Genomic DNA, 23,847 nt, shown 5'->3' on the forward strand with positions numbered 1-23,847 from the left:
CCACCTCCCCCTGTATTTCAACTGTAAATTCTCTGATAAGGAAACTGCTTCTTCCTTTGCATTTTCAAAGTTCATGCTGTCTATTGCTGTAAGCTGGAAAATATCAAGAAGGCTGTCAAGTACACAGACTGCAGGAATAAGGACATATTCCAGTTATTTCTCTGTGCAAACTAGAGCGGTCTCACAGAAAACTCCTAAAACTTGCTTACAAACTACTTTTGGAGCAAAACCAACTTCTTAAATACATATTCCTTTAACCTCATAATTGAAACTGCAACCGAGCTTCCCAAGAGTTTTTCCTTCTCAACTGAGAGCTACATACCTCTCAGATTTCTGGGATGTATCTGCTTTGTCCGAGGCATTTTCCTCTAATCTCATGCACCACTTTCTCCTCTCAGAAACAGAAAGTACAGCAAGCAGAGAGATGGCAGCTCCATAAACTTGTCAAAGGGCTCAGTTAATCCGTATGCTAAAAAAACAGAGAGAAAAAGTTATGAGATGTAGGCATCAATAAGAAAAACAAAGATACCTATCTGATCCCTTTCATCCTCAAATGACTATGGAAATTAGCAAGAAATATCTCTGCACCTATGATTTGAGAAGGAAACTTTCCTGTCTGACAGCCTAGGAGCCACCTCTGCAGTCACATTCTGACCACCAGAGTTAAACGGCTGGGACCAAAGTCTCTTCTCACAGGGGGCTTGACTCCATCCACCATCACACAGTCTGATGAGATTTCCTTGCCGGCTCGACCCAGGTTTCCCACAGCAGTCTCAGACCTCTGGTCCCTTTAAGTAATTTTTTCATGGTGCAACAACAGAGTGACAGCCCAAGCTGGTGCCTCAGAGGAGGGCTCCTCGAGGATCCCTCGGGCTTTTACACCCTCCCAGTCTTATGCGTGCCATAACCTGGGGTCTTCCAGCTGAGTCCTGGGTTCCTGCTGTGTCCCCGTGCCCTGGCAGGGCCACAGATCCAGGTGCCCTTTGTTGTGCAAAGGGTCGGCACCACTTCCCGGCCTCTTGCCCCGGGCTCCCGCCACCCAGAGCTCAACCTGCAGCTGCCACTGCGGCTGCACAACCTGCACTGCATGGATTCCCCAACAGCTTTTATGGAGAAAAGTGTTCCACGTGAGGCTGAAACTCCTTTTAAGATTACTCAGGAAGCATGAGAAAACTAAAACACTTTTCCACATTTGTCAGCTGTTTTCCAGCCAGAAAACATCTTCCAACAACGCCTTGTCTCATGCAAATAAATCCAAAAAATTAAACAAAATTTGGCAAAAGGATTTCAGATACAGATCTTTAGCTTCGGGTGGGGGAAGTACAGAGGGGAAAGCAAACTCACAAAGCATCATCCTATTTGTAACGTTACCTACAGAATCCTTACTTGGAACATGTAAGTTTGGAAGAATTTCACATGAGATATTTCTGCCTAAATATAAGTGTACAGCAGAGGATCACACAATAGCTCTTGACCTACCTGTACTTTCTTACATTTCAAACATTCTTAGGAATTGTTAACAGGTCAGTAAGCATTCTGTTCAGTTTCTGACACAGTATGAGAAATCTCCCAAAGACCTATGGAAAACTATTTACACACAAGAATTTAAAGAAAAAGATGACTGGCGTAATTACACTCTTCCATCTAAAGAAAATTAAAAACTAACAGATTTCTGCTTCTTTTGATAGTAATACTACTTCATGTTAACAGATTATTTTTTTTTTAGTAAGCACTAAGAAGATTTTTTTTAAAACTATATGTACTTTGGAATGGTCTCTGATGCAGGGAAATTGATTGAAAGGACAGCTACTCGAAGGAGGAAGGATGTCTAATTTTTAGTATTTGTTGTAAGTATTAATTTAGGGTCATTTATATTGTTTTTCAAGGCAACCATGTTTTTGTGAAAATTTAATTCAAGCCAAATTAAAATAGACAATTTGCAACCACCCCTTCAGTCTACATACTGTTAAGGAATATAATCATTAATTTTTAATGTTTCTTTTGTCTGTTGCTGCATAAAAAGACCCAAACAAGAGAAAAAAAAAAACTACTGCAACTGACACAAAGGAAAGCTGGAAAGTGTTATTCTAACTAAATGGTTCTTCGCTAGGGTATTATGAACGTCGAAGAAAAAAGACGGAAAAAAATCTGAAACGGAGCACAGTGCCTGTCAAGCTGTTAACTCATAGCACTTTATCTACAAGCGTAACAGAAATATTTAGAAATTAAATAAAACCTAATGCTAACAGGTCCACTTTGCGGGTCGTAGGCACGACGAACTGGAAATGGAGAAAAGTGGCTGGGTGGATTGAAGCGACCAGCAGTCCCTGAGCCCCAGTCCCCCTTTCCTCTGGCTGGACTGGGAAAGTCCCTGGGGCTGGGCTGAGGTTTTTGAAGACGCTAATAAACACCGTCACTTCTTAACACAAGTTATTTGGAGCGAGACTTTGAAATCCCCCGTGGTCTCGGTAAATCGGGAGCCCTTCCCGACGTTTCCCTGCAGCACAAATGACATCCTACTGACGCTTTAATGCCACCAAGCTTCCCCGCTCGCCAGCAGGACCCTCTCCTTCGGGGATGAGATGGCCGTGAGAGCCACAGCGGAAACACCGGGCAGGACCCACGCCAAAAGTCATTCCCTCTCTCTCTTTAACAAGAAAAAAAAAATAAATAAGGGGGGAGGGAGGGCGAAACGGGCCTTTGCGATCGCAGCGGTCACATCACCCGGTATCCACCCAAAAATGGGGGAGCGGGGCCGGAGGCAGCCCGCCCCGGGGCCCGGGGAGCCGCCGGTATGTGCGAGCGGGACTGCGAGGGGAAGGGAAGGGGAAGGGAAGGGAGGCAGGCAAAAAAATCCATGAATGAATAAAGAGGGAGGAGCCTGGGAAAACCCCTCTGCAACGCCGCACCGAACAAAGCGCTGCACACATGCCGCGGGGGGGTGGGGGGGAAGTGGGGGAGAGGGACGGGGGGCGGCCGCGGCCCGGCACCCAGCGGGGACGGCGGCGGCGCCGAGAAGAGCCGGGCCGGGGCTCCGCGCCTACCAGTGCCCCCGAAACCCCGGCTGCAGACCCGGGGCGGAGGTGGGGGGCGCCCGGACAAACCCACCCGGAGCCGGGGCGCAGAGCGGGGCGGGCGCAGCCGGAGCGCGGAGTCCCCGCGCGTCCCGGAGGGGCCGCGGCGGAGCGCGGGGGGTTGAGGGGGGGGATCGGGGCCTGCGGTCCTCCCCGTCCCTGCCCGCCCGCCCGCCCGTTCCCCCCCGCCGCCGGCGGAGGACACATTGTGTTGTGGCTGCCGCAGCTCCACGCCGAGGGGGGCGGCGGGGGGCGGCCGTCCCGCCCCGCAGCCCCGTCCCCTCAGCGCCTCCCGAGCCCCCTCCCGCCCCCCGCGGGGCCCGCTGCAAACCTGGCGGAGGGGCCGGCGCGGCGGCGGCGGCTGATGGCGGCGGCAGCGGCGGGGAGCGCGGCGACCCCTGCGCGGCGGCGGCGGCGGCGGCGGCGGGAGGGAGAGGGAGGGAGGGAGGGGGAAAGAGCGGGGGGAGAGGGGGGGCCGGGAGCCTCCTTCACTTGACAACCTCAAACACAAACATGACCCAGCGCCGCCGCCACAGCCGCCACCGCGCCCGCACACACACGCACACACAGAGCCCGGCAGCGGCACCCACCCCTCCTCCATGCACCGTCCCCCCGGGCCGGCCAAGGCGCCGCCCCCCGGCACGGCCCCGCTCCGCAGCCCCCCGGCCCCCGGCCGCGCCCGCCCCCCGCGGCAGCAGACCCCTCCTCCGGGAGCCCCATCCCCCACGTCCCACTCGGGAGCCCCCATCGCGGCCCTGCCCCTCGGCCGTGGGGCGGTGGACGGGGGGGGACACAATGCGGGGGAACGGGGGGCGGGGGAGTGGGAGCCTCCCCTGGCAGGCGGGAGAGGCGGGGCGGGCCCGGCGGGGGAGGGAGGGAGGGAGGACGGGCGGGCTCGGCGCATCCGCCGGGGTCCCCTCGGGGAGAGCCGCGCTCCCCGCCGGGCCCGCCCCGCCCCGCCCCTCCCCCCGGCGCCCCGGTCACCGTCGGGGGGAGCGCGGGGGGCGGGGGGTGTTTTACCTTCTCTCACTTTCTATTGCAGGAAGCGCGGCCGGAGCAGTGACGTCACCGGGTCTCCCGGTCCCGCCCCCTCCCCGGGTCGGGGGAGGGGTCACCGAGGGGGTTTCCTCGCGGCCCGGTGGGGGAGGCCCGGCCGGGGGGCCGCTGCAGCCCCGCCGCCGCCTTCTCCTCCTCCTCTTCTTTCTCCTCCCGCTCCTTCTCACCGGGGGGGGACGCCCCCGGGCGCTGCCGCCCCGGCCCCTGCCCCGAGGCAAGGGGGGCACCTCGCCGCCGCGGCTCCCGGGGGTCTCCTCAAGGGGGGGTCCCCGCCGGGCACGGCACGAGGCAGCGCCTCCCCCCGACGGCCGAAGCCGCCGCCGCCGCTCGGGGCGCTGCGCGGTGCGCGTCGCGCTCCCCCCTGGCAGGGCCCGGCCCCCGGGGCACCGGCACGGCCGGGCGCACACACACACACACGCACACGGACGGACACGCAGGGAGACGGGGCTGAAGCGGAGATCCCGGAGGTTCCTCCCTGCCGCCCGCCCGGACGGGCTTCCCCGCGCCCCCGCCCGCCCGGCCCGCCGCGCCCCGGCGCCGCCGGGGAAACTCACCGCCGCGCCGCGCATCCCGCCGCGGCTACAACTTTCCATCCCGGGCGGCAGCCGGCGGCGGCAGCGAGCCCCTCCGCCGCTGGAAGTGGGCGGGGGAGGAAATACGAGGAGGAGGCGCGTCGTGCTCTCCGCCGCGGCGCCCCTTTTTTGGCCCGGGATGCGGGTTTTGCCGGTGGGGGCTGTGCCGCCGCGGTTGGTTTCCTGCATCAGCTGCGGAGTGTGTGTGCACAGCCCACACGTGTGTCTCTGTGTGTGTGTGTGTGTGTGTGTGTGTGCGCCGGGTCACCCTGCCCGGCCAAGGGCTGCCCTCCCTTCTCCCCCGCCGCGGGCAAGGCAGCGCTGGGCCGCCCTCCAGAAGGCGAGGGGACCCGGGCTGGGCTTTGGGTACTGAGGAGGGGGATTTGGCGTTTCTTTTTCTTTTTCTTTTCTTTTTTCTTTTCTTTTTTTTTTTTCTTTTTGCACCCAAATTCCCCGACAAAGCAGCATTGGCAGCTTTTCATTGCCACTCGGGTTTTCCATCGGGTTTTCTTTTGAAGCCAGCACGTGATGTCTTTAGCAAATAAACCAAATTAAATATTTCTTGCATCACCCTCGTGTTCTCCCTCCTCCCGTGCCTGCACTCCCCTGGCAGCCTGTGTGCTCAGCTGTGAGAACCTTGGCCCTGCTACGTCCTTCCCTTTGGAGCTCAGTGTCCAGACCAGATCCTGCCTTAAGCGAACAGGACCACCATTCTCAGAGTTTTCAAGGTTTTTACAGGTCCTTCTTTCAACCGACATTTAATCTTTCTTGTAAAACAGATGAGTATTTTAATCCCCATTTCACAGGGGACAAACCAGGAGGCAAGGCAGGAAGATGCAGAGTAGCTCACTGCATAGCTGTGGACTGACATGACACCACTTCTGCCTGAGTTTTTGGCCACAGGCGCTGTCTGGGCTATTTCTTGTCTTAAGTTCACTTAAATTATATTTTGAGAACACTTACAGCTTACAATGGTGGCAGGTTCTCTGCTGTGGGTAACCTGTCCTCCATCCTGCCCAGAGGCAACACGGGAGGCAAAAATAAGTGAAATCCCTGGCTAGTTTGCAACTGGTGGTTAGGGCAAAAGACAGAATTCATAGCTGAACTGGAGATTCATGGAAAAATCAGACCCTCAGGAGAAATGTGTTCTGCTACTCCTATTGGACAAGAAAACAATGATTCTTTATTGTTAAGAGACAATGTTTGTCTTCCCCCTTTTCTGCCCCCCTACCCCCTTGTTCTTCCTTTGTCTGGCTTTTAGACTTGGGGCTCTGACTTGCTAATGAACAAAATTGCTGTTACCCCAAACACATCAGGATGAATATGATCCTGGTGCCATAAACTTAAATTAGTCTACCAAGTCTGACCAGTCACAAAACCAAGACCAAGCGACCTCGGAAGCTAGGTCTGAACCTCTACTTGCTCTACTTGTTCTGCTCAGCTGTCCTTTAAACTCTGTCCTGCAGGCCTCTGGGACACATAGCATCTTGTTCCTTCTTTGCTACTCATTGTCTGAAAGCCTCAGATTGTGATCACCAGAGTCATCAGGGACAAAGCGTCAGATACTGACTCTTCCTCATAAGATGCCTTAGGTAAAAGGAGCCATCACAGCTGCTGCTGGCTCCAAAGGGAGTTCTAGGTCACTCATCTCTTCACAAGGACCTGAATAAGTACGAAATAGATGCTCCAGCTTGCAAGCTGAAATAAGACCAAAGCAAACCCCCCTGCAGCCAGCGGGAAAGTTACTTCTACCAGAAGTAGTCAAACTGCCTCCCACCGATGAGTTTGAAAATGCAGCCCTCTCATCAAACCGATGTGCACAGGAATACAATAGGTGCCCTTCCTCTGCAAACAAACACAACTGTCTTAACAAGACTCAATGAAGTGTCAAAGAGGAGTCAGGTCCCCAGGGATGCATATCAGACGGTGGCAGCTGATCCACCCTCGAACATAAAACCAGTCATCTCAAAGTCAGGTTGGGTCAGAAGGCAAAACGAAGAACTGAAAGTCTGGCCCCTTGGGGTTATTTCCACGGCCATCTGAAAAAGCAGCCAAAGAGGCAGCTGTGAGCTGGGGACTCTCCTCAGCCTGCTCCCCTCGAGCAAGCAGAACTAAGGACTGAAGAGCTGCCTTGAGCCCAGTTTAGTGTCGTTCCAGCAGGCTGCCCCCGGCCAGGTAAAAAATGCAATCCTAAAGGCTTTGAAAAGGCAGCATACCAAGCTGTTTATCCCGGGCAGATCATTTCATCTTTTTCTGTCTGTTTTTCCATCAGTAAAAAGGAAGTGCATACCCACTCAGTAAAGTACTTAGGGAAAAGTACTGTGGATGATTGCTAGTAGGAGGCACAGAGTAATCTTCTCAAACCTGAAAATGAGGGAAATTCTTTAAAACTTTTCAGTGAGATCTGAAATGCCACATCAATATGCACATAGGAAAAAAAGCACAACAACACCTTCACTGCAGAATTTAGATACTTTTAAAATTTCACCTAAAAGGAGTCCTACAGGATATAGATCCTCTTAAAATGACTGTGTGTATAGCTGAACAGGGAAGATTATTGAGGTTTTCTTCTCTGTAAAATTTCATTGTATTTTCAGGAGGATACCTATTTTTAAACATCCTCTAGTTTTACTTTTGAAACCTCGCTCAGAAACTGGTTTTCTGTAATGGCTCACAGGTATTTTATGTATAAATATATACACATACACACATTAAGCTCTCAAGAAGCCACGATACATTAGGTAGTCTTGAATAATTCATTGTTAAGCACCCCATGATAAATCTCTGGTTGAACAGTATGTGATTTTGCTAGAATTCTTGGAATAAATTGAATGTGAAGCACTGTGGTAAATTTAACTATGCTGAGCATCAAATGTGAAAACTTTACATTGTACATTACATCCTGACATGCAACTGAAAATCATTATTATTAAGGCTTCGGGGAATTTTTGAGGGAACTTCTGAAGTTCTGAAAAGAAAAAGAACAAGCCTGAGTGCTGTTCTCTATAGAAGTTGAGATTTTCTCAGAGAAGGGAAATTCCATAAGTAGTCTGTATTTTATTAACATAAAGGTTTCACTAAAAGAACTGCTGTCTATTAGCTTATGCTCTGAGGCTTCTCATTGAGCACTACTGACATAAAAGTCAGAGGATCTTGGCTTACCTGGTACCAGTGGGTGCTTAGAGCTTTCCTAGGGCTTGCCACTCCTGCAGCAGGGCTGGAGAGATAGGGCAGCAACGACTGATGTGAGGGGAGGTCATTTACCCCTTTTCTGTAGCAGTAGCTGTCACCCCAGATACTCATAACTCTCCCTTGTCAGCAGCAGCCACACACTTTCCTGGAGGCGGGCAAAGGCAACAGCAGGGACCTGGCCATGCACTGCTCCTGCCAGCCTGCAGCTCCAAACAAGAAGCTGGTCTTCGTTGGGGCATTTTGCATGGCAAGATCCTTCATCCCCACCCTTCTCAGGGTGCCCTGAAGGTAGGGGCTGCTTTTCATTTTCCCATAAGTTGGCTCAGTTCTTTCTGATTTGGAGAAACTGGCATTAAATAATGCAAACTGTTCATCGAAGAATTTTGGCACAACCTTCTTTTTTATTTATGTGTGTACACTGCAGCTCTGTGTGGTGGTACCTGGTATGAGCTCCTGTGGGCAAGAAGAGGTACAAATCTGTCCAGCTTTGGGTTAATCATCTGATATAGGGCACAGTTCACTGACAGAGCTTCACCTTTTTTCCAGGTATTATTAACCAAACATTTCAATGAACTTCAACATCACTGATACCATATCTTCTTATTTACATCATGTTCATCTTAATGATATCAGAGCATCTCAGACAACAGTACCTGCATTTAAGAGGCCATGCTAAAATCTCTTTGGTGAGTTTTTGTCCTTCTCTCTCTTTGGAAGAGTCACAACTGCTGGGGTGCTTCCCCAAGGGTAATCACAGGACAACAGCTCATGGAGACAGGGGAAGAAATTCTACTTCAACCCTACTTTAACCACCACCACCACAGCCCAACATCAGCCTTCTTTCCTCCCAGCGCATGAGGCCTCATGTGGCTGGTCACAGGACAGAGATCAGACAAGAGGCCAGCCACAGAGTAAAGCGTCCAATAAAAGAATACCTGCTAACAGAGTCCCTGTGAGGTGTCTTTCAGTACTGCAAGCCCTGGTGAGACTAGTGCTGAGCCCATACCTCATGCAGCATCCTCCCTGCAGAGACACCTGATGAGGCCAAGAGACAGGGAATCACCCTCAGCATTTTCCAGGCTGGCCCGTATTTGGCCAAACCATTTGTGATGGCATGCCAAAGTCCAAGGAGAAAAACAAAAAATGGTTAAAATTGTACTGGTTAAACCACTGTTGCCTTTTTGTCCAAGAGGAAGCCCCAGTGGCGGGCAGATGGTGTGGCCTTGCTGCTTCTGACCTGCCCTTAGCAGGATAAGGAGCAGGCTGGACCACTGGCATCCTATGAATGCCTCGTACTCAGCACACCACACATCCAGCAGGGTTTTGTGGGATGTGACATTAAGCACTTTCGTGAAGGGAGATAATTGCCACACAGAATTATGAGATCTGGAATGGAGGATTTGGGAGAAGGCAAAGGCTCCTCTGAAGTGCATGGTATGATTCCATTTGGGTTATATTAAAGGACTGAGCCAGCAAAGGCTCCCCACCTCCTCCCAGAGATGGAGCTCACCCAAGGCCCTGAGCAGAGTCTTGTGTCCAAACATGAGGCAAGTTTGAGCTTGGGCTGGTGCTCTGAAGTTAGTGTAGATGTACCCATGAAAAGCAAGTCCCAGAGCTTTTGGCTTTCCACTGAAAATTGCTTCTGTCTTTTCAGAAAAAGCTGCTTCTCTGTAGGTCAGCAGGCTCTGCACATTCACAGCCTTTTTACTCCCTTCCACCCTGGTATTTTTACTTCTGAGTTAGACAGGTTTCTGAACTTTTTCATGAAGTTGCTCATATTTTCCACTGCATCTCCTTTTTACCTCACCCCACCAGTTCACTCTGATCTTTCTTTCTCAGTAGCTCTAGGTTCTGAACTGTTCATTTAAATACAGTGTGGTTTGCCAGCATTTTTTCCTAAGCCTTTTATATTATCAGTTAAAGAAACAGGAGACACATGAGGCACTTAACACAAGTGCACCTTGCCAAGATGCCTTCAGTGGTATGCTTTTTCTTTAGGTTCAACCACAAACATTTTAACATATCTGAATGATTAAAAAGCATTCCAACCCATGCTTTCTGCCCCAAGTATTTTTGCCATTCAGTGTCCCTCTAGTATTGTTTGTCACAGACATGTGTGGGAGAGGTCTTTGAAATATCACTTTTTGAGCACGTTAAGTTAGCTTAGCAGCTCAAAGGTTGCAGGGTTAGAAGGAAATAAGCAAAACATAGTTATTTTCTATGGAAAGGTTTTCCCCTGCCTCCTTACCAGTACAGACATGACAAGAAGAAATCCACAAAGGGGAAAATAATCCCCATTCTATGGAAAATTCTCAAATATGTTAAAATTTATTTGATTACTGGAATCAATTGGATAGAATCCTACTGCTGGATTGTAGGCATATTGCAGATCACTAGGCACAGCTCAACAACAAAGCTTCCTTTAGCCTTTATTCCTCAGAACTATGAAATGGCATTCAAACAGTACAGAGAATATTTGCCGTGGTGCATCACAAACCACAGAGCTCACCTTTCATAAGCCATGCTCTATCATTTAAAGATGTTCAGTCATCCTTAAGTCCAAATGGCTACAACAATAATTAAACATATGGTTTTTCTTTGAATTATTATGGTTCTATGTAATTTCCCTGTTTATGGGGTCTCCTGAAAAATCATTTTCTCTGGTTGTGGCCAGTGATTTTATAAATCTTATTAGTCTAAGGCTAACAAGGTCAAGCTCTGATCCTGAGGAGTGTAGAAAAATTTTAAATGCACACTGTCAGAAACAAATGCAAGTTGAAGACACAGCACTTGCAGCCTTGCTGCTGTCCCAAAATTTCACAAGGCCTACACTGTAAAAGCAATGGATCTCATTTTCCAAAAATCCTATCACAGCAGTATAACTGCATCCCTTACCCATTTTCACACATTGATAAACAATTACCCACGTAGAGTACAAGAGAGAGGAAAGACAGACGAAGGAGAACTACAGCGATACGAATAAGAAGCATGGGACAAGGCTGGCTTCTCACAGCAGTAGGAGAGAAATAATTGGGGTTTGGTTTTTCATGGATCAGCCAATGGCTGCTGCAGCATCCAGCCCTGTTTCCCCCTGATCCAAGCTGTTGGTCCAGTCTGGCTTGGCAGCATCCACACGGACTTCTTCAGCTCCAGCTGCACATTGTGCCCCTTCCAGAGAGTTGTGCCATGGCTTTGTCACTTTCCAGTTGAAGCTCCTTTTCATCAAAAAGGAGTAAGACATTTCACAACTGACTCTATTTTCCGTTTAAACACTTGAAAGGCAACATCAAAACATGTTCTAGGGTGCAGCAGCAGGTCTCAAAGCTGTCTGTTGGCTTAAGAAGTGGTACAACAGAAACAGCACACTATTTCCTTCAGAAGTGAATCATTCCCCAGCCCCGTCTTTACAGCAAGTGTTAAGGCCTTTTTAAAGTCACAAAAATATGTATTAATTAAAAATATTTATGTATTAGTTGGACCAAACTGTGGAACAGCCATTCTGATGAATTAAATGTGGGTACATTTGTGAAAAGTAGAATCTGACACTGATACACTGTTAAACTTGCAGATAAGCTCATGGAAACACATGAAAAAGCAGAATACACTGAATCTTCCACTGGCTTAAATTGCCAAAGGTCCTTCAAAATGCTTACATTATATTATTGACATAAAAATGCTACAGGAGGAGCAGCCAACCAACCTATAAAACCCAAAAACTGTGTGCACTCACTTCTTAAAAATACTGGGTTTGTCTGCTTGACCATAAGAAATCCATCATGGATGCCAGGCCAGCTGAGATAAAGAGAACCAAGCCACACGAGGCAGATGCTGGACACAGATAGGAGACAAGCCTGTGAAGAACAGCTCAGCTCCCCAAAGGCTTCAGGCACTAGAGTGCAGTGAGGGGGAAGAGTACATAGCACAGCTGTGAATCCCTCTACGGAGAGGCATTTCCTTTGTGGAGTAATTTTTCCTGTGCCTATCTTCAGGAAAGAATTTGTGTGTCTGTTAAGTCCCACTAATGCACTCTCAGAAAACCAGAGCATGTGCATAAGGGGTTCTTGTATCAAGTTTTACAGGCATCATTTGAGCATGTGAGTTATCCCCTTGGCTTAGTGGGACCATGCGTTCCTGGAGTCCCTGATGATCTTATTGTAGCCTCCACAGTAAACTCCAAATGAAAAAGGAAAGTGAATATTACTAAATCAAGAAAGTTCATAATCGAAACATTACTTAACACCTCCTCCCCCATCTAAGGCTCGATTTTGGGGTATCTGATCCTGTGAACTGCTTGCACAATGAGGCACCGAGGTCAAAGGGGCTAACAAACCACAGGTTGTGCTTTCTGTTGAGTCAGAGGCTTTGCTGGCAAACATTCAGAGCCAATTCTGCAATGATCCATCATGCATATCCTTATTATCAAGGCAGTAGTGCCATTCTGGTGTAATGTTTTAGAGCTCTTTCTCTGGTAAAAAAAAACATGCATTACTTTTTGTTGTCTCTTAAACAGAAATACACAAAGCTGTAAAAACACTTCTAATTATGTTTAAAAACCAATCACATTAAAACCAAAGCTGATGCCAAGAACATATTATTCACACAAACTAAGAGATGCAGAAACACTTCACTGCTATGGACTGCAGAATAAAGTAAGCAGGATAATGGATTATGGAGGCCAAACTCATGGAACCTACATTTTCATCTCCCCTTTTTGACCCAGCGGCTGCATATAAACTGTCTTTTTAGTATACCCTTCCCACTTACACATTCTTTTTAACTACTTCTTCATTCCCTACTCCTATTCCCAGGGCCTGTCTTCCTGCTGTGTTTTGTCTCTTTATCCAGTTTTTCTCCACATTACTTCTCTCCCAGTTTCAAAGCACCTTCTCCCTACCCAGGCTGCATGAGGAGACACTGTGTTCCATCTTATTTTTCCCAGTCTGGATGTATCTTGAGAAGTTGCAGGTTAGGAAAGGAAAGATTGAAACTTTCTCCACTCATTTCTCTGTCATCCTCTCTCTGGGCTGACCATTTGGTGGATACCTCTTAAGCAGCTCCCAGTGGAAGCACAGAGAAGACATGGCAATACAAATAGCTTCTTCTTGTTTTCAAATTTGGGACCTGCTGCCCAGTCGTGTGGCTACCGAGGCCAAAAACATTCCTTGATATTGTGGAGCTGGTTGGATGCAGCGACAAAAAGTGATCAAAAGGTGATTCTGGAAGCTTACTGCAGAATCCCAGTCCCCTTGACCTATAAAACACAAGTGGATCTGTCTGACTAATAAGAAGTACAGAGTGTGACCTAAACACTGAGCTCTGGAAACACATGAGGCACGTCAGTGCACATTTCTTACCTAAACAAGCAAGGCTTTTCAGTGAAGTGAAACACTGAATAGAGGATTATCTATATTTGTGGGCAAAGTCCTCTAGCTAAATCTGAACCACAGATCTTCACATCTGAAAATAAAACTATTATCTATATTTTCCTCCTGTGGTGCAGATAATATAGCAATGATGCCAGAGACTTCTATTCCTTATCGCTGCCTTCTGCTGCTACTTTCGTGCTTCCAGGGGAAAAGCAGTTAACTACAGCTCCTTCCTCCTTAGGCAAAGAGATGACTTCAGTTACAGCACTTCTGTAGAGTAGGTAGGAGCCACCACCTTCTGTCACTGTGATAGCACAGTACCTCACCTCTGTGCACTCACACACACACACACTTGAAGAAAGCAGAAGAGAGAGCAGCAAAAGCAGGTCTTTTCTTCTAGGGATGGCAAGCCAGGAACTGAGGTGACCCCATAGCCTGCCCTGCAGCCTCAAGTTAGCCAAGCAGGATGGGCTTAGAGAGAGCAACCAAGAGTCCAGACTGTAAGGCAAAAGCATGCAGACAGGGCAGATCCAAGATTAAACCAGAAAGGCAGAACCAGGAGGCCACTTCATAAGTCAGGTCCAGTGATGTCCAAGTAGGGTCATGATGACAAGACAGTGCCCAATTTAGGCTGGGCAGCTAGTGCAGACAATGAGATTCAAAAAAGGGTCCCTGTAGCAAGTCCTAGCCAGGCTGAGCTGAAGACCAAAATACCCCCCAACAGCTCAAGAAGATGCTGACAGTCCCCAGGTGAACTAAAACAGGGCTCTGCTCCCTTCTAAGGTTCTTGGGTGGAGGCCCCAGATAGGGCTGGCCAGGTTTATTGAGAAATATTAAGTGTTCTCAGGAGCCTGATGGAGAGAATGAGTGAAAGAAACTGCAAAATATACATATACATACATACACACACACACACACACACACATATATATATATATATATATATATATATACACAACCTATTTGTCACTTTACTAATTCTCTGTTTCTTAAGCCCCCCCCCCTCAATTTCCAAATATCTGGCTTATGGTTTTAGAACCTCTAAGGCTTGGAATAGACCTTAACTCTAAAAATCTGTATGATGTCACATAGCACGCAAAATACTAAGAAGTTAAAGAAAGACAGCTGTAATAAAGGGATTACAAGTACTTTTAGGCAAAAGTTTCAAGCTGCAAATAATATGGGCTGCATTCCAACTTGCATCCAGGCTACTTTAAAATTTATTTAAGAACTTTCTAGTTTCTTTCTAGTGTCTACAAATCATTATAAATCTGGAAAGAATTGTTCTGCACTTTCAACATCCTTCCACATACTTTTTAAAATTTTTTATTCTTTTATTTGCATTGCTGCTTTGTATTTCTACTACTACCTGTTATGCTTACTTTTAGACTATTTTCCCCATATTGATTCTCCCTTTAATCTTTCCATTCCACAAGGATAACTTTTCCAAGATGCTCTCTATTTTTTATGGCCTTTAATGGCACCTGTACTCCTTCCTAAGTTAGAAATAAACTGAAAAATTAGTGCTGTTTGCCTTCTCCCTGTTCTCTAATAGATACTAGTGAGTATCTGGCACATCAGTCAGGTTGTTCCAAGCAGTGTGCAGACAGACTTGAATGCAAACACACACAGGGCTGGGCTTGCAAGCGCTGGATTTCTTGGAACAAGATTATATTCTAATTATCCTGCAGTAAGACATTTCAGGGCTGTTGAAAAAAAGTATACAAAATACGAAACAATGACTCTTATTAATAACTTACTTTACCTCATGTCTCAGCTTAATTTGGTTTCCTCTGTGTTTACAGTCTGATTTTATGTGATAATTATTACTGGCCAAATTATCTGAAACAATTTTTAAAACGTTTAGTTTTGCAAATGTTCCTGTACAAATGCAAATCCCTTAATAGAGTTCAGTTATTATATTTATTCTTCCTTCTTCATTGCAAGTTTGTATAATTAGTTTTTAATTTAGTTTCTGTTGGAATCTTTCAATATTTAAAAGCCTGTCCATGTGCTACCATTACCTCAAATGGACCTGGCTGAAGTCAGATGGATTTCCAGGCTGTGGGTAAATGTCTGCTACTCACATTACTTTTTCAGCTGTGATTGTGTGTCGGAGTCCCACCTGAAGTTCACAGCTCCTTCTTTGCCAGCAGAAGGGGTTGTGTGGACACACCCTGAGCTGCACCACTGCACATGGGCTAGTTCAGACTGCCTTCTTCAGTGGTTTGAGATTACCGAGTTCATTCTGTAAAGAAGCAAATGGTGTATGTAAACACATTTCCACCTGCTGGCTGATCAGTGGGAATGGAGACCTCCGCACTTGGACCAGTACCTCACAGAGGAATTATCTTCAGCCAGGAGAAACAGTCTCACAGTAAACATGTGATTATGACCTGGCTTAGCTGAAACCTGGAAAGCAAGAATGCTACAATAGCTACATTACTTTTGAAAGGAGATGGGGGTGACCAAGAATGGTGCATGGTACTGCGTTCAGAACACCGCGAGCGACTGCACGAGGCATTTCCCACTGGGCTGTTCTGGAAAATGCAGGTGTGGAGCCAGCGCACAGCAAACCCTCCCAGATTACACAGATGACTCAACAGAATGCCAAAACCATCTCTATGGAAGAGTTATTAAAGAATGATTCATGACCACCATCAGGACAAGATTATCCAGGTAGAGGACAAGGACAGTTTCAGCTTCTCAAATTGCTTCAGAGAAAATGAGTCTGATTCACACTAAACTCTGGCCACCATGAGTGCCCATCATGCCCTGATCTTTAGAGACTGGCAGCTGCCTAGCATGTCTTAGTGGAGGAGGTCTGAAATACTTTAGAAACTACAGAGCAGCCCATAAAGCTTGAACCAACAATTTCACACAAGGAAGATCTGGGCGGGGACTGCAGCTACCTGCATCCAGGAACATTCTCATGTGCTGGAGAGATGCAGCAAGGGCTCCTCTTCTCAATAACCGTGTTCTTATCAGAAGAGAAGCCATCTAAGAAGCCAAAGATGAGGACAGTGAAAAGAGAAAACCAAGCTTGATAGAAAGAGCATCGCACATGCGCGTTTGAGTCCAGGCAGCTCCTTGCACCCTTTTCCATCTCTGTAATTATGGAGGGGCTGCCAGGATCCAGCCTTCAATAAAAGGCATCTGTTCCTGAAGTGAAAACCAGCACTTAGTTGCTAACAGCACACAGTAACTCTACACATCAGTACAGAGCAGGAAATGAAAAACGCCTTTTCTAACTATGTTATAATGACAATTTTAGGTAGATGGAACATTAGCAGCAGATGCCAAGCTGGAAGCTGGCCACACCATTGGCTTTTCAGCAGCAGCTTTGGTCTTTGGAAGCTTTTCACAGGCTGACAATGCTTCAGAAGAGTCTACTTTTTTCTGGGATTACAAAAACCAATTGCATCACTTGTACATAGCATGAATGGTTACCATGTGGACTGCTTCTTCAACCAACTGGCATTTATTCTAGGTTATCACATCAAGAGTGTGACAGGAAGCTTTCTCCACCTTTGTGGTGCAGTTTGTCAGAAGATTATTTCCAATTTTAACTCAGTTTTTCTCATTCAAAGAAGAATAGATTATTTTTCTCCCAACAGGCAAAATTAGTTCCCTCAGGGAAGGTTTGTGTGGTAAAGTGGTAAAGTGTCTTGTAAGGCATTTCAAGGCTTCAACACCCATGTCACTGTAGTGGTGCACCTCTTGTCTTTTAAATTTCTATAAAATTGTTCTTGAGCTCTAACTACCTTTCAATCCTTCTTTCAGTGCAGAACACAGTACCAGGTGGTGGGGAATGATTGTTCTGCCAATGTCAAGCCTCTTTGCCATTGGTAAATCCTTCTCAATCAAAACAGATGCATTTCATACATGAATATCACTCAAGGTACACCAGAGCAGAAGGGCAGGTTTCCCAGCTCAGCCCACATATCTTCACTACAGTCTTTTGGAGTAGCAGAGACAAACCAAAACCTGAAAGCCATCTGGCTTCACTCTGGGGGAGTTGCCTAACTTGCTAATATGAAGTTAGCAGAGCACCTTATATATCCTTTTTTCTTCTCTGAGGATGGCATAAGGATTAAGACTAGGGCATCCTCACCACTAGTCAGTGCTTGGTTGCTGTGCTCAGGCTACTTGCTTCTCCTTTCAATGTGCTCTTGGGACCACCAGCTGGCACAAATCAAAGAAGCTTTCAGACTCCACCTTCATCTAGGAAACTTGTTTTGTTCACTTCTGACATAAGATTCAGGTTATGGGCCTGATTTAGAAAACATTTCCCTTTTCTATTCCCCCCACCACCAGCTCCCCACCCCAGTTATGCCTTGTATTGCTGCAGAGACTTGGGACACACTACTTAGCAACTCCATGGTGAATCAAACATGTTACACAATGATTTCATTAAACTTCAACTGAGACACCGTTATGTCATGGATCTGCACAAAACACTTTCCAAATGATCTTTTGTCCAACAGTCCAGAGCAGCTGTTAATATTTAAGGAGCATCAGAAGTTAGTAAGTGTCTCTGAAATGCCTATGGGATTTAAATGTTCTCTGTGAGGTCTACTTGATAGACTCATTGTAATTTTGACTGGGCCATAGGACTGCTTCATCTGCCCCTTGAGTATTTCCTAGTGCATAGCAAAGAAAAGGTAGCAAAAATATATTTCCATGCATATGCATGGCACAGGTATACCTTGTGTAACATGTATTTCCATGTGTACTGACATATAAAAATGTGCTCAGAATATATTTCACACTGTAAAGTTCACTACTTAGCAGTTGGAAAACACCACAAGAGATGTCACCTGTGCAGCATAGTTTGGTCCTGTGTAGTGAGTACTGGAGCCCAGCATCCTGTTGTGCTCCTTTGCTGTGCCTGAAGGCCAGCCCATGCTCTGTGTGCTGCTGAGGGTGGCACCCCAGTGAAACAGGATCAGATGTGCTTTGATCAGAGCTCTTCTCAAGAAAGAGTCACTGCCCTGGTGCTACCACCAGCTGCTCATCACCCCTTCTCAACCAGGGACAAAATCACACTTTATGATCTGCCAGCACAGCTCCATCTGTAGTCATTTCCTAACTCAAAGTCTGTCAAATGATCCAGTTTTGGTTATTTGGGTGTTTTTTTTTTGGGGGGGTGGGGAGAAGCACAGGGGTGTGTGTGCTTTTAAATGGCAGACAAAGCAGTGCCCATGCTAAGGCAGATCATTTTTGCAAAGCTGAGGAACAGTGAGATCAACCAGCAGACCTGAGAGGTCAGCAACCCGTGAGACAGGATCTGCTGCAGCCAGAAAATTGTGTGTGATTGCACCATTAATGAGCTCCTGTTCAATATTCCTTTTTGCCATATTGCTCAAGGCATGGTACCAAAGCCTTAGTAATGGTGCCACTCAAACCCTGTGGTGGAGACAGAATTGCTAATATCCATAACACCCGCCACTCTAGTATCACAAATACCCATTTGTTCATTAATTTTAAATGCCCAGTTTGATTTTTCTTTTAGAAGCCTTAGCATTATACAGCACTTTACTTGACAAGGGAACAACTTAAGTTGACTTTTGCTGCAAACATATGCATCAGCACCTGAAATCTGGGAATACAGTATATAAGAAACACACTTGCTTAAATAAGCTGTCAAACTGTCAAAGCTTGATTAACATCATATAGGAGTTAGAGCAGAACCAAGATACAACTCTGACAATCTCTAGTCTCTATCCTCAGTTCTTTGTCTCATGCAATACCCATTTGCCAATTTCTACGTAGAACAAGGAAGGGAACTCTGGATATGTCCCAGAGCAGATCCATCCTGTGTCTTCAGCAAATAAGTGTCCTGAGGGACAAAGTATGTATGATGATCCAGTTAAAATTATAGGTCTCAGAGCTGAGAGCATTTTGCAACCTTAATTCTAGCATTGGAAAAAGTAAGGACTTGGTATTTTTAAACATTAACAGGGAATAATAATAATAATAAAAAAGAAAGCCATTATTTCCTAAGTTTATAAAAACACACCGAAAGCCCAGAAATGTGTTTCTGTTTTCTCTCAGTACCCCAGCACACAGGAGCTTGCATACTGCTCTTGAAAACATCACCTATTTTAACTAAAGGACAATTTTCATTAGTGTTTGACCATCTGACAGGCTCTCACCTGGTACGCACGTTCTTGTATGTGAGTGTGTATACCACAAACACACACACACACTCACAGACACATACACTTTGCCAGTGGATTTCAATGTTACTTGCTGACACTGTATGAATCAAAGAAATATATGCTGCAAGAGGCACACAGAGCCATAGAATCATAGAATTGTTTGGTATGAAAGGGATTATTTGGTTCCAACCCCATTGCTGAGGGCAGGGACACCTTTCACTGCACCAGGTTGATCAGAGCCTCATCCAGCCTGGCCTTGAACACTTGCAGGGATGGGGCATCCACAGCTTGTTCCAGTGCCTCACCACCCTCACAGTCAAGACTTAAGCCTATCCAATTTCAATCTGAATCCATTCTCCCCTGTCCTGTCACTACATGCCCTTGTAAAAGGTCCCTCTCCATCTCTCCTGTATGTTCCCTTCAAGAACTGGAAGGCCACAATTCGATCATCCTGAACCCTTCTCTTTTCCAGGCTGAATAAACACAGCCTTTCCTCATAGGAGATGTACTCCAACCTTCTAATCATCCTGGTGGCCTGCTCTGAACTTGCTCCAGCAGGTTCATGTCCTTCCTGTGCTGGGACCCCAGAGGTGGATGCAGGGTTCCTGATGGGGTCTCACCAGAGCAGAGCAGAGGGCCAGAGTCCCCTCCCTCCCTTGCTGCCCATGCTGCTTTGGATGCAGCCCAGGACACATTTGGCTTTCTGGGCTGGAAGCACACATTGCTGGCTGATGTCCAGCCTTTCATCCACCTGCAACCCCAAGTCCTTCTCAGCAGGGCTGCTCTTGACCTGTTCATCCCCCAGCCTATCAGGGGTTATCCCACCCTATGTGCAGGACTTTGTTCTTTATCTTGTCAAACCTCATGAGATTCCCATGGGCCACTTCTTGAGCATGTCCAGGTCCCTCTGGATGGCATCACATCCTCCAGGTGTGTCAACTGCACCACTCAGCTTGGTGTCATCTGCAAATTTGCTGAGGGGGCACTCAATCCCTTTGTCTGTGTTTTTAATGAAGTTATGAAATACCATTGGTCCCAGTACAGACCCCTGAGGGACACTGCTGTCCATTGGGACACATGCTCTTCTCCTTTTCCTTCCCCAGCTTGACTGACTGTCCCACCACACTATGATGTTTCTGCTTTGATTCTTCACCTTTGGCACTCCTCAGCCCTATCCATTTCTCCCTGTCAGATAAATCAAACCCTCCCTTCCTTCCTGCCTTCCTTCCTGCCTTCCTTCCTGCCTTCCTGCCTGCCTTCCTGCCTCCCTCCCTCCCTTCCCCCCTCCCTTCCCCCCCTCCCTTCCCTCCTTCCTTCCCTCCTTCCTCCCTCCCTCCCACTGTGAATCCCCATCCGAGGCTCTTTGCCAAACTACACTTTCCCCTACCTGAGTCTCTTCCTCCCTTCATTCCTTCTGCTTCCCAAGCACCCCTTGCTGTACAGTCTTCCTGCCCCTGATGAATGCTCTGCCTTTGCCTCCTTGCCCAGACAGTCCCAGCTCTACCCTAAAGCTTCCTCCTACAAAGTCCCTCAGCCCACCAGGGTGCCTCTGTAGACCTTTCATCCAGCTCCAGGTCCAGTCTTCTGTCTTTTCTTACCCTGACTACTTTCCCCTATCCCACTGTCATTCTGAGTTTCTAAACAGTCTCACATTGTTGAACCAGTTCTGATGCTTCTCTCCCAGTTCCCATACTCATCCTCCTTTTCCATTTCCTTATCAAGCTTGTCATCTTCCTTTTAGCTTCCTCTGTCTCAGTTATCCCTACTATCCTGGTTCCCAGATTCCTCTTCCACAACTTCTCCTCTCTCTTGGAACTACCAGCTGTTTGGCTGGTAGCATGTGGATGGATTATCAAAGATGGAAAGAAGGGGACTCACTCTAGTTTTGTCCTTTCAACCCCAGGCCTGAGTTGGAGCTGCTGCTGGCTCTGTCCTTACAGACACATGGACCTGATCTCAGACACCTTAAATACCTCAGCATGTCAACTGCACAAATAAAGTCTTTTGATTACTTACAACTTGAGAGCTTAAGCTCCAGTCCTCAGGGAACGGCAGGCCAGACCTTGGGGTCAGAGACCTGGCACTTACACCACTATAAAAATAGCTAGGACTATCTTTATCCTTCTAATACATTACTATAAAACCTGTATTGAGTATCAGGATCAGTTATCTGCCTGTACTTATATTATACATTACAAAATATGGTTCAAAGTATGTACAATCTAATTAAACCAAAAAAACCCACCCCAAGAAACTAACCAGAAAAAAAAAAAAAACCCTCCAAACAGATGGAAGTGCTATTGCCTTAGTAAATTATACTAGTTCTGAGCATACTCTGGGAATACTGATACCTTGCTCTGCAAGGCCATGCTCTGAAAATCCCCTGAGGTTCCTCCTGAGCAAGTGCTGAGGACCTGGAAGCACACAATAAAGAGCTCTTACCACAGAGCTCTCACACAATTCTACGATTTGTGATGGAAAACAGGCCACACTGATCCTCTGTGTTTGCATTCCCTTCACCACTCCTGCTGAGCTAGCAGAACAATTCAGGTAACTTCAGACTTCCCTTCCCAGACACACTGGGGAGAGATATGTCCACCTTGAAGGTGAGGCTCAGTACAGTGCAAGGGGCCAAGTGAATAAGCTCTGCTGGGGTGAGTGGCCTTGTGCTTGGGGGCTGGCAGTAAGAAAAAGCAGCAGGAGCATGGGGAGCTGGGACACAGGAGAGTAGCAAAGACTCTGGTCAGATGAAATGGGAAATTTCAGCTAATATGGGAAAAGGTGGAAGTTTTCCACTGGGGACCAGGGCCGGGAGGAAAAGTGCTAAGAGGCTGGCTCCAAAACTGTTGGTAACCACTGGCCTAGAGACACTGGCAGCTTGCAGTAATTAATGTATTCCATTACCTCATGGTTTTATGCTTCAGATGCAGATTAATAGCACTCATTCAAAGAAAGAATGACATCATCTGCATAAAATCCTTTCCAGTGTCATACAGTATTCTCTTGCTCTCCGATTATTGCTGGTCTACTGGATTAGTGACGGTGTTTCAGATTCTGTTTTAGAATTAAAAAAATATAAGTCCCTCAATCCTTCATTCAAGCCTTTTTTGTAAGCATGCTCTTAATGAAGAAAGGGACTCTATATCCAAGTATTTATTTCTGTCTCCCCCACCTGCTCATTCCTACAGCAAATTTTCTCCAGAGGTTTCATGTGTCTTCACAACCTGAAAGGAGGTTGTAGTGAGTGGGAGTCAGCTGTGTCGAAAGTACCACGCAATAGGACAATAGGAAATGGCCCCAGGTTGTGTCACAGGAGGTTTAGATTGGACTTCAGGACATTGCCCAGGGAAGTGGTTGAATCACCATCCCTGGAGATATTTAAAAGAAGTGTAGACGTGGCACCTGAGGACATGGTTTAGTGGTGGACTAACTAGTGCTGGGTAAATGGCTGAGCTCAGTGATCTTAAAGGCCTTTTCCAACTTAAATGATTCTATGATTCAGCCTTCATCCTAGCAGGGTCATCTGGGGGCAGTTTGCATACTTGTGGGACTTTTTTTTTTGAGGAAAAACAGTCATTAGACTCCTACACACCATTCTGCGTAGGCAGCACAATCTAGCTCTGCAATTTTTTGATGCCATTGCCTTATTAAAAATAAATAATCTCCAAAGATAACAGGGCAAAGGAAATAAGACAGACAATATTCCTTTGGACAGAAAGTCTCTCATATGCTTATATGATACAACCTGATATCAAAGTACAACCTGAGTTTCAGAGAAATACGGTTTTTCCTCAGCATTTTCACAAAGCTTCCATTAAACACCAATTGAGTTCACATGCATGTGGCAGAAGGAGAATATACTCAAGAGTACATATAAAAAACAAATGAGTGAAACAAATTCTAAATATTTTACTGCTTTATTTGTCTGTTCATTTTTCAATATATTTATAATCTGAAACCTACAATTAAGATGTTGTGCTATCTGAAACAATAGGCTGAGTTTACATATAGCTGTCAGTTACCACAGTAGGTGCTGGGAAACATTCTGTAAAGCTCTGTCTACACTATGCAAGAAGGAAATCACAGCTGCAGCTAAGCAAGCAACATAATGATTTCCCTGAAGTCATCTGCTTGAATTTTCAAATGAATTCACCATGAGCAGGCTTAAGTTCAAATAACATTCCTTTTCCAGCAGCTTTCAGTCAGTTCAATAGCCCAGACCCTTGTGGAAAGGATACTTCCAGGACCTTAAAACTGGGAAGATTTTCTCTGTGTCAGATTATTGTTCCCTGCTGTGCCTTGCAGGCACACTGCATCTGAGTTTGTATAAATTACAAAGCCCTGTCTTTAAAAGGAAGTGCCAAGGAAGGAAGGGGTAAAGCAATTATTTCTATTATTTCCTCTAAAAAGATACTGTCTCTTC

At 46.7% G+C, this 23,847-nt stretch overlaps 1 protein-coding gene across 6 annotated transcripts in view; it reads right to left on the reverse strand.

Annotated features, from left to right (window-relative positions):
- Nucleotides 1-4,989, reverse strand: part of HIVEP1 (HIVEP zinc finger 1) — a 127,773-nt gene extending 122,784 nt beyond the window's left edge. For 4 of the 6 annotated variants that reach the window (XM_033512078.1, XM_033512079.1, XM_033512077.1 and 1 more), the window contains exons 1-2: nt 4,685-4,989; nt 323-469 (exon numbers count right to left, since the gene is read on the reverse strand). In XM_033512078.1, the coding sequence (XP_033367969.1) occupies nt 323-362 (40 nt within the window). In that variant the 5' untranslated portion in view covers nt 363-469; nt 4,685-4,989. Of the gene's footprint in view, nt 1-322; nt 470-3,405; nt 3,448-4,094; nt 4,623-4,684 lie in introns of those variants that run through there. The other 2 variants (XM_015617667.3, XM_015617666.3) reach the window with 2 other exon arrangements.
- Between the last annotated feature and the right edge of the window lie 18,858 nt (nt 4,990-23,847).

Source organism: Parus major, chromosome 2 (assembly GCF_001522545.3).
Source record: "Parus major isolate Abel chromosome 2, Parus_major1.1, whole genome shotgun sequence".
NCBI classification, from domain to species: Eukaryota; Metazoa; Chordata; class Aves; order Passeriformes; family Paridae; genus Parus; species Parus major.